Source organism: Urocitellus parryii, chromosome 10 (assembly GCF_045843805.1).
Source record: "Urocitellus parryii isolate mUroPar1 chromosome 10, mUroPar1.hap1, whole genome shotgun sequence".
NCBI classification, from domain to species: Eukaryota; Metazoa; Chordata; class Mammalia; order Rodentia; family Sciuridae; genus Urocitellus; species Urocitellus parryii.
Window position 1 is genome coordinate 60,682,847 of NC_135540.1, and position 12,094 is coordinate 60,694,940.

The 12,094-nt window shown below is 32.8% G+C and overlaps 1 protein-coding gene across 1 annotated transcript in view; it reads right to left on the bottom strand.

Moving 5' to 3' along the window:
- Ndst4 (N-deacetylase and N-sulfotransferase 4) overlaps positions 1–9,811 on the bottom strand; it is a 226,577-nt gene extending 216,766 nt beyond the window's left edge. Inside the window, exon 1 of the mRNA XM_026389690.2 lies at positions 8,834–9,811. Within this exon, the coding sequence (XP_026245475.2) occupies positions 8,834–9,811 (978 nt within the window). The remainder of the gene's footprint in view (positions 1–8,833) is intronic.
- Between the last annotated feature and the right edge of the window lie 2,283 nt (positions 9,812–12,094).

Genomic DNA, 12,094 nt, shown 5'->3' on the forward strand with positions numbered 1-12,094 from the left:
AAATGTACACTGTTGCCCTGACGGTATCAGATAATCTAGATTTTTCTTTCAAAGGCCAAAATATGAGTGTCCCACGTTAAACAGACCTTAAACCATCGATTTAAATCTAACTTCTTATCTTTCTGATATTTTGCAGCTGCCCAATTCTCTATATGTTGGTTGACACATCCAGTTAAAAACAATATTGATACCACTAAATGTCCACCTCCTTGGCTCCTTCTTTGTCCGTTTCTGTCACTTCTACTTCAGTATGGACTCTCTTGATCTACCCCTTTCATTCTTATTGCCGAGAAGCTAAGTCCATCAATGGCACAGCTCTGTCCTGACACTTTTCTACTCCTATCTCCTATCTCATTTAGTGGTCAATACTCTACTACAAGTTAGGTTGCTTTACATGGGTATTTTATATATATATATATACACACACACACACACATATATACACACACACACACACACATATATACACACACATATATATGTATATACATATACATATATAACAAATGTTTTATATAGACCATATATACTTATATATGTAGTCTGAGGATTGAAGTTAATAAATATATTCAAGGTTAACTATTTTAGTGCTGGAGCTAAGACTCAAACTCAACCTCAAGCTATTGTTTCCTAAAAGTAAGTTTAAATACTCAAGACAGATATGTTCTGGGTTTGTTTCTTATTCTACTACTTATTAGCCAGATTCTATAGATATATCTTAATATTTCTGAGCCTCATTTTATTTACTCAGAAGATGTACAAAATATTAACCTCTTAGTGTTATGTGCCTGTATTTGATTAGCACTTGCTCAGCATATTTAATATGCTAAATAAATACTATATTATAAAAGTTATAATAACTAACATGATTGCATGGTTGTTAATAAATTTATTACTTATTTCCTCAATAACATATCCCTGGTGCAAAAATGTTTTTTTGTTCAATCCTAACTATATGGTTTGAGTATAAGGTATCCTGCCAATGCTTCTGTGTTAATGCAAGAGGTGAAATAATTAGATTGTGAGACCTGTAACTTCATCAGTGTAGCAATTCATTTGTTGGTATAAACATTTGAGCAGACACTGAGTGATAACTGTAAGCAGGTGGGTGGGGCATGGCTGAAGGTGGAGGATAACTGGGGGCATGACTTGGGGACTATACTATTTGTTTCTAACTCCCCCAACTCTATCTCTATTTCCTGGAAGTGTTCCTCTACTACCCATCCACCTTGGTGTTTTGCCTGTCAGGCCTACAGCAATAGGATTCTCTGACTATGAATTGAGACCTCTGAAACAATGAATGAACACAAAAATAAATGTTTCCTCCTCTAAATTGTTCTTGTCAGATATTTTAGTCACAGTGATGGAAACCTAACACATCAATTCTAATAATGTCCTCTAGTTTAAAAATCTTTAGCAACTTAAATGGTACCGTGTTTTCAGCAAAATTTAAAAGTGAACTTCCTAAAATTGATAGGTGTTCTGTAATCTATCTACAACCAACATCTACAGTGCTTAGCTTCACAATGCAATTACTTTATCATATCATTCAATAACCACAACGAACTTATCATTCTTAAAAGTGGTCCTAATATTTTCAACCAAGTCTTAGCTTGAGCTCATCCACTGGCCCAAACCACTCCCCAATTCAATTTGCCATTGCTATGTCCAGCCATCACTAAAAATTCAAATGCTACTTCCTCCATGATGTCTTCTCTTGTCTCTGAAATAGTACTTTTGTTCCTATTGTCTTAGATAATTCTGTCATAACACGTAGTGCATTCTGCCTTATAATGTAGATCATTGTGAATGCGTCCTGCCTAATTTACCCAAACCAGGAACTGAATGTTTTATATATATCGTAGAGTACTCCACGATAAAAATGATATACAGAATCTCCAGTGGGTAAGGAATGATTTGGGTATTCAAGTAAACTATATTAATTTACTATGAGATACAGAAATGTTTGCAGTTGGATGTCCAATTTGATGGAGGTATTCATGGTACATATTTCCTCACCTTTTTTGTTCTTATTTAAAAGTGAATTTTAATATAAAATTTGGCAATTGTTTAAGTGGAGAAAGAACCTACTTGCTTCCATAAGAGAACATTTGTCTTTCCACTGACAGAGTTAAGTATATGGTTCTATTTGAATGAATTCAGAAGAAAAAAAAAACACTTATATTGGGATTTTAACTAAAAGAAAGAAAATCATGATTAAATATATACTCTTCTGAGCAAGTTTGAGGTTGTTTGGAGATCACTATCAACTCTGCCAAAATACCTGATATGGAACTTCTCTTGTGAAATAAGCCAAACTCTATTACTAAAAGATTTTAATTGATAAAACGAGTCTCTGTGTTTATGTGGAAAATGAACCATTCTTTTCTTCTTGATTCACTTGAGGGTCTTCAAATAGTATATCTAATTCTCATAGGCAGGCACCTAAAAAATCTAGAAAGTTCTCAATACAATCCCTCTTGACAACAGATATCTTAGGAGCACTTGGTCAGGATATTAGGAATGCACTTTCAAGAGTCTTCTGACATCTCTCCTGCCCAGGTTTGTTCCTATGACTGACTTCCTGCTCTCCAGATTCCCTGTCACATGTGCTTTAATGAACTACATGTTGTCCCATGTTCTCAAATCTCACATTCCTATGGGACTAAGCCACTGTCTTCTGAGCTTTTTTCTCCAGGAGAAGAACCTACCTACAAACCTGACTCCAGAGACTCCATATTACCCACAGATATCTTTGATAAATGCTAATTACAACAAGCGTTGGCCACTGCCCAGTTCTTTCCTTATACTTTCTGACTGAATGCCAGGTCACCTGCCTAGAATCTGTCAAAGAAATTCTAGATGATGCTTGCTTGACTGGCTGACTGGGTCATCTACCAATCCCAAAGGCTATATTCTTCTACATTGCTAAATATACACTGGTTTTCTACGTATCAAGTCTGGATTCCTTCAAGAACATACCAACCATTCCTTTTTAAACCATACTTTTACATAATTAAATGTACAAGAAAATGCTTTTCACCACCTAATTTTGTAGTTAACTCATGTAAATGAAGATTCTAAGTGAGAGAGAAGATCAGTGATTTTTCAGGGGCTGAGGTCGAAGAAAAAAACATCACCATATGCTGGGGTCATTAGAGGATGTGTCACACTATCAAATGAAGTAGAACTTGTGATATTCCTTTTTAAAAGTTTGGGTTCTTAAAAATTATTTCAATGCATGTATGCAATATGTAATCTAATCAATGTAATTAATATTTCATTTCATTATTTCTTTATATTTTGAGATTTCAAGCTCCAATCTTCTATGTGGTAATAAAATACATAACAGGTTGTTGCAAGCTACAATCACCCTGCAGTGGTACAGAACAACAGAACTTCCTGCAGTCTAACTATATTTTGGTGTCCATTATCTGACCTCCTACTACCCATCCTCCCCTCTTACAATTACTGGGCTGAAGTGATCACTACAGTCTTCTACTTTTATATATCTATTGAAATATGAATACATTTTATTGAAAGCATAGAAATTGAGAAAATAGGTCAAGGTAGAAATAAGAAAATCATAGTTGAGCCATAGACAATAGGAAGTCTAACAGAAATAATATATATTGAGAAGAAGTAAGAACAGACCTTGAAAATGTAAGTTTGGGCTGGATCATACAGGACATTGAAATGTTTCATTTTCTTAAGTAGACAGTGTCTTTTAATCTTACACATAGTACACTTACAATGAAAAAATGAATCTATTTCCTCAAACATATGTGAGAACTAACGACTGGTATTTGGTGCAAACAGAGAAATTTGCAACAGAGAATTGATTAGAGCCCATAAATTGTTTGTAAAATCAAAAATAAATCTGATTTTCATTCCATGTATAAACTTACTTTCACTATTTTCATAGTCTTCAAAATTCTCATGGGAAATAGTATTTCTTTTGTCTTAGAGATATATGAAAAAACTGCATATCATCTTAATTCTACCAAACTCTTATGATTATACTAAATATCCTGATCAAGAGTGAAAAATTGTCCATAGAAGTCAGGCTACTTGGCTATGAGAAAAAAAAAAATTATATAGTTTTTTCCCTTCCTTCCTTCCTTCCTTCCTTCCTTCCTTCCTTCCTTCCTTCCTTCCTTTCTCTCTCTCTCTCTCTCTCTTTCTTTCTTTTAATAATCAGGATAGGCCTTTTTTATGTTACTTTCCCTAAGAATGCATTGTGCTCAACTAACTGACATTGCTTTTAAAATGAATATTATATGCATGCAGTTACGTTCATTATGAAAATAGGAGATGTTTTCAAATCAGAAAACAATAAATGCAAGTGTGTAGACATCACTTTCGATAGCCTAAGATTATCTTTCGAATATATGGGCTTCAAATGTACAGGAGGTACTTTGTCATTGCCTTGCAGAACATACAGATATATTACCGGGTCAAAAAATATGACCAGAGTCCTGATCATTGATAGCTAGTATTTTACTATCTTTTAAGATACAATTAGATTCTGAATGGTTACATACATGAATACTCTCTCTCATATGTTGAATTTTTATGTACACAATGAAATTTTGTTACAATCAGATGATAGTTATGGAAACTGAGCTTAATTTTGCTTGATTTATAAAAGGATACATTAATTTCTATCTCAGTGGCTTTGGTTGGGAGAGGCATGATGAAATGAGATAAAGCATGAAAGGTTCTACAAAGAAAGTAGAGGCATATATAGTTGGTTAAGTAAGGCAGAACTGCATATTAGAAAAAAATGGGGTTTTCAAGTTCAGTTAAGAAAACTCATGTACTGTTCACAATATCAAAATGCTGTACTTTAAGAATGTTTGCTCATTAATTGTATGATCCATAATTTCATCTCAATGTAGGAATTGGGCTCAAATGAAAATGTACTGATGTGAGTGTATGTATATTTGTGTTTTGACAGTGTTAAGTGGTACTGTGGAGACAGGACTATGTCTATATTTATTATCAAATGCTCCCTCATTCTAGTCAAATTGGATGTGCTCCAAGTGTAGTCCAATTATCAAGAATCATCATTAATAATACTTCTATTTCTCTCAATTGTTATTAAGGAACAGAATATCTCTGTCCTCTATTTTAAAATAACATGAAAATATATCAGTAGATATGCAAAACCCTTGCTCTAGAAAATGGCTGTAGAATACCAGGGGATTAGATTTAGCCTCATCTACTAGTACTTGACTAAATGTCATATGGTCAGAAAAGGAACCTAAGAATGAAGAACATGAGACATACAGAATTTTTCTACACATAATTTAAAATTCTTTCCAGTAAAAATCATATTTATCCAAACAATAAAAACGAAATAAAAATCAAATACAAAAATTGGTGATTACTCATAGTCAAGTTCAGAATTGTCTAATATTGTAATGGTAGAATGTGAATCACTTATTTATGAAAGCTAAAAGACAAAATTATTAAAAATAATAGCTGAAATAATTTGTCAAGATTTGCACTAATCATCAGGAAAATGACAAAAAGATAGTGATAGTGAGATATCTATTACCTTATGTTCGATAGAATGACTATTATTAACAATTAACAATGTTATTTATTAACAATGATAACAGTAACAAATTTTGGTGAAGCTGTGGAGAAAAGGGAGTGCTCCTATATATTCAGCAGGAATGCAAATTTGATAGTAGTCATGGACAAAGCATGAAAGTTCTTAAAAATTAAAAATAGAATTATTATATGATCCATGAATTACATTTCTAAGTTAATGTAAAGCAAACTGAAAATCAATGAATTAAGGTATAACTACACTTCCTTGTTCATTGCAGCAGTATTCACAATTACCTAAATCTGGCATCCAATTAAGTATCCATCAATGAATGAATGAATAAAGAAAATATAATATAAATACACACAATAGAATATTATTCATTTTCTAGAAAGAAGGAAGTCCTGTCATTTTCAGCAGCATGGATTTTGTTAAGTGAAGTAAACAATGTACAGAAAGAGAACTGTTGCATCACATTTATATGAAGCATCAAAAATCGTTAGTACATGGAAATAGAAAGTAGAAATGTGGTTACCAGGAGATAAGGGGCCTGGAGGTGAAGAAAATATTTATCACAGGATACAAATTTCAGACAGAAAGGACAAATTCAAGAGTTCTGTTGTATAACATGGTAAATACAGTGTGATTCCATTAAAAATCACTAATAGAGTCATTTTAAGTCTCCTTACCAAAAAAAAATTGTTTGTGAAATACATGTTAATTAGCTAAATTTAACATGCATGAGCTATACACATATACATGTATCTAAATATCATGTTGTATCTAATAATATACATAATTTTTAAATGTGAAATAAAGAATAAAAATAAATTAAAAAATCATTTCTGGAGCTGGATATATAGCTCAGTTGGTAGAATGCTTGCCTTGCATACACAAAACTCTGGATTCAATCCCCAGCACCACAAAAAAAGAAAAAGAAAAAAGAAATTATTTCTGAGAGTAACCAGGAACAAACAAAAAAGATGAAAAGTATTTTTCTCAAGGTGACAGTTAAACTAACCTGTTTTATACATTAAATATTATTTTATGTAGCATTAACACATAGGTACATCTGTGCTTGTGTGTATATACACAGTAATGCATATCTATACATCCATACAAACTTTTCATTCTTTCCCTACATGTGAAATCCTCAAGCCTTTGTTAAGTTTTGTTATTTTTAAATTTTCTTTGGAGTTATGCAATTTAGTTTATTAGTACTGGTGAATAGCTGTTTGTTTTTCTATTGAGAATAAGTGTCATAGCTAGATTTGAGTTGTCAACTTTGCTTAGAATTATAAAAAGCTTTTTTAATTCACATTATTCCTTGGACTGAAACTAGAAAACCCTGTCTTTAAGGGTTTCAGGTTAGGAATCAAACACTTAAGGAACTTTTGGAAGCCGTGACAAAGAGGTCACGGGCTTCCAAAATGACTGCAAAACGGAAATAAAACTAGTTCTTATGGTTTGGATCTGAGATGTCCCCCAAAAGCTCACAAATGAGACAATACAAAAAGGTTCAGAGGTGAAATGATTGGGTTCTAAGAGTCTTAACCCAATCAGTGATTTAATCCTGATAGGGATTAACTGAGAGGTCATTCAAATGGTAGGGTGTGGCTGAAGGAGGTGGGAATTGAGGCATGGCTCTGGCAAGTAGAAATCTCTTTCTCTCTGTTTCCTGATCATGAAGGAGCAGCTTCCCTCTGCAGCTGAACCCAGAGGAATGGAGTCTGCTGACTCTGGATTGAGACCTCTGAAACTGTAAGTACTCAAATAAACCTTTCCTCCTCTACAATTGTTTTGATTGGGTCCCCCAGTCTCAGCAGTGAAAAAGCTGACTAAAACATTAATATTTATATCAAATAAATTTATATTATTAGAAAAAGTAAGAAAAGAAAAAAAAGAACAAGAAAAATCCAGACAGAATTCAACTGTGGTCATTTAACCCTGTGTAGCAGTCCCTAAATGAAGCCTTTGGGTCAAAGTGAAGCAGTTCTTCATTCAGTGGCACTTTTAAAACATTTCACTGGTCCATATGTTCTTTGAAGAATTTTTAAGTGTGAATTTGTTTTATTGGTTTTAACCATGTTGTCTAATAGTGGTCATAAAGTTTTAGGAGGGAAAGAAAAAACAATTATTTTGAAATAGTATCCAGATTTAATCTTTGGAAGATAATAATAACAAAAAATCAAAAGAGATAAAATCTTAACAATTTTTGGTTCTTTTACAATTCTAATTTGTGTTCCCTTATTTTTGTTTATGTTTGCTAAATTCTTTACAGAATCAATTTAGCTGGATGTAGCACAAGATAGACCAGGTGAGAAAGCATATAAGAATGTTGAAATGGGATTTTAAAAAAGAGAGATTTTTTGTTTTAAGCAGTGTCTCATTATGTTGTCCAAGGAAGTTCTTAAAGTCATAAACTCAAGCCATCTTCCTACCTTAGTTTCTCAAGTAACTAAGACTATGGACATTGCACCATGATGCCCAGTTCCATAGTTAGCTTTTTCTTTATCTAATAGCAACTATAGGATGGATCTGTTATGCAGTCAATTGATCATAAACTAGATGAGCTGCCAGTAACACTACTGGATTGCACAAAATAATGGGATAAATTAATAGAGAGAATAATGGGAGTTTCCTGAGGCCAAGACCTTCTAAAACTATCTTCTTCTTATCTATGTTTTCAAGTGCATGGATGTTTTATACTAGCAAATGCTAGGCTTTCTTGAGGTTAGAGAAAAGTCTTGGATTGTTGTCACTTCTTGTACTTGAACCATCATGATCAAATCCTATGCCTACATAGGGTGATCAGTTCAGAAACAGAATTCTACGACTATATCAGTCTCATTGCTATAAACTGCCACATGTGGCAAAATAATGGAGTCTGTTCTGAGTGGTTTTAGCTGGAATAGGCAAAGCATAACCAGAGGCAAGAAGATTGAAATCAGTTACATTTTGGGATATTTATTTGGGTTTCATCATGAAGCTTCTAGTCTGGAGCTTGCACATATTTCATGTGTGTGCATCTCTCTCTCTCTCTCTCTCTCTCTCTCTCTCTCTCTCTCTCTCTCTCTGGTGTGTGTGTGTGTGTGTGTGTGTGTGTGTGTGTGTGTAATGCTTAAGGCTTAGTTTAATTTTTTTAAGTGCCTATTTTACTTTAAAAATACCTTAAAATTTCAGTGATTAGGAGTCTACAATATTCAAAATTTTATTTTATCAATAGCACAAAGTTAGTGAATAAATTATGATGTGATTTATAAATCTTCTTACCTTTACATCTTTGACATTCATCCTTGTTCCCTCCTTCCCAACAAAGATGTCATCAATGTCCACAAGGATGTACCTATCCAAGGACAATGTCAGCCTCTTCCCTGACAAGAAGGAGATGGCATCTATGAAGATGAGCTTGTGTAACCAAAAGTTCAAGTTGTTGCCAAAAAGAACTCGCTGAATTCCATCATGAAGACCTAGGTCCTGAATTACAGTCGCATAGAGTACTTTGCTGGACAAGGGTGATGGGGATTTTTCTGTCTGTAATTCAGTTAAAAGGACAGGCTGGTAGGTTGAATGATTATATTGGAAAACAGTCCAGTCTTCTCCAGGAAGAGGACCTTTCTCAACCTTGGGGGCTTTGGTAATATGCAGCAAAGGAGACTGAGGATTGACAAAACAGTCCTTCAGAGCTAGATTATTGAAGAGGTTTAGTGGAAAGCCTTTCAATTGTGTACTTGGCAAGATGTTCTCATTGGCTTTATGAAAACCGATTATACTAACACTGTATTCCACACAGTATTTTTCTAAAAGCTCTCGATTCCATGAGTCCATGCTAACATACTTCAGGATATTTTCATAAATAACTAATGTGTACTTCCCTTTGCCACTGTCTGTAAGGGGAGGTATATCTCCCTTGCCAGGGGCAATGACCATGTGGTACTGAAATCGGCTGGACTCCAAGATAGCTATGATATCTTGACCGAGTTGAGAGTACTGGCTCTCCACAAAGAGGAGGATGGTAGGGTCAGTTTTGGATATATCGATAGGTTTCACTGTTTTCAACTCCATTGACCGATAAGGTAGAATTTTGATGTCAGCACATTCTGCTTCTGCAGTGGTTTCAATAAGGGCCATTTCCTGCTTGTAGCCAGAGTAGAGGAAATAGGCAGAAATGACAATGCTCACCAAGCAGAAGGTAGCTAAGAGAACAATCAGTGTTCGAAAACTTCTCCGAAGCTTCACAATGAGATTCATTTTTTAAAATAATGCTTTGGAAACTTTTTCCAACTTCTTTTCCTTAAATTGCCATAGTAAATAAGGTATGAGATGGTGCAAATACCACTTCCCAAAAGTTCATGTAACCATTGCAAATCATGTAAAATATGAAGTGAAGCAGGAGAGCAAAAGTTGAAGGGATTTTGAATATGTCCAATACCAAGAATTGCTGCAGAATCCTCTAAGCATTATCTGAAAAAGAGGATAAAAATAATAACCAAGAAAAATAGGAATATAAGTATTTATGTTTACATATATGCTGGTATTTAAGAAATATATATTCAAAGATAATATTAGTCTGTTAATATATGCTAAAATATTAATAGCATGATGTTTATAGTCTAGAATTTATTACTTAGAATAGATTTCTCCATGTTCTCCAGAGTGCAGAACCAAAATATTCATATGTATATAAGAACACATATTGAGATCACTTTTCAACTGGTTCTCTCAAAATAGAAAAAGATTAGAAAGTAAGCGTTAAAATATTAATTACCATAAAAATTGCTTCCTCAAGACTAATAAACATTATAGATATATAATGTTTATATCCTATAGATATATAGGATTAGACAAGTAAGTACTTGTGTGGGGCTTGGAGCAGAACAGCTTTTAAAGAATCTGCTTAAGTCTCTTTAGTGCCAAGCTTAGGGAATGATTTGTGTCTTACATTTTTAGCAGATACATTTTTTCCCTTTAATAATATATTCTCTATCTAGCCTCACAGAGACCCATGTGGTATAATGTCCAAATATAGATAGGATTGACCCTATCTATTCCTAAAGGCAAAGTGAAAGAGACAATATAGGAGAAAGAACAAAAAAGGAAACATTAGCATCTTTAGATCTCTTTAATGAAACCAAGGCTAAGAAGCCAAGACCAGAAGAAAAAGCTTGATTTTTCTCAAATCACATTCTTAATTAGCCTTACTCCAATAATCAAAATTTAGAACTGAATTTTCCATTGTTAATTTTCATTCAAAAATCAAACATATGTATGCCCCTTAGTTTAAAAAAAAATAATGTAGAAAGCAAAAACAAACAAAAAACTTTCCCAAACTGCTTCATCACAAGTAGATATAACAGTCCATTACTATTAGATTCTTTTCTTTGTATGTATGAAAGTGAATTTAATGAATTTCTTTCTAAACAAATTTTATTCAGAGCCTCAAAACTATGGTAGAGTGCTTAAAATTTTTTCATTTTCAAATTTGCCAAACTAATATCGCTAGAAAAATATCCCAAATAGTTCATGCTATTAGTTTTTGACATATACATTGTAGAGGTATGTCTATAATATACCATGTCACAGAGTATCAAATTAACATGTTTTGCCATGAGTCATGTATTCCATGGTAAAGAGCAAAGTTTTTGGTTTCCATATTTTATTTTTCAATTTATTGAGCTGAGTGATTCATGACTATTAAAAACTTATGACTATCAAATAAAATGATAAAATATTGCTTTTTAAAATGTTCTAAAATGAAGTTTTCTTTGTTAGTAATTTAATTTTTTAAAAAAATCAACAGTAAGTTGAAATGACTGTGTATTTTACCTTAGATTTTCTATTGTTTTTAGTTTATATGGATACAATATCTTTATTTTGTTTATTTACTTTTATGTGGTGCTGAGGATCAAACCCCATTGCCTCACATGAGAGAGGTAAGCTCTCCACTACTGGGCTACGATCCCAGCCCTTTACCTTAGATTTTGAGACAATACTTTAAAATATTCTCAGAAGTTCACTATATGAAATTTCAAAATTTCTACCATACATTATAAATATTTTAATTTGCAGATTCCAGTTATATGAACAAATGTGAATCTTTCCCTATGAAATGCAGTGTACCAATGAGAAATATGCCCCTAGTTTTCATAATTATTTAAAGGGAAAATTATTTCTGCATGTTGGGGACTTACTGATACTGTTTCAAATGCAGTTTTTTAATATAATTATTTTTTCTCCCAAAGAGAAAAATTATTTTTTAAATGTTTCAGTCTTTTCCTTTTAGGTAAATCAATTGAATTCTACTAGAACAAAATGAAACATGGCAATAAAAAGACTTTGGTAAGTTTTTAAATATTTAAACCAATTATTTTATGTCTTTTTGTGTACTTTTGAAATGTTCACAAATTTAAAATATACAATTAAATTAAATATAAAAATATACATATATAAATATTGGAAAAAATTTGGAATTTGTCAAGAGTGATTATCCAATGTTATATTACATCCATTTCTAGACTTCTAGTAGTGCATGTA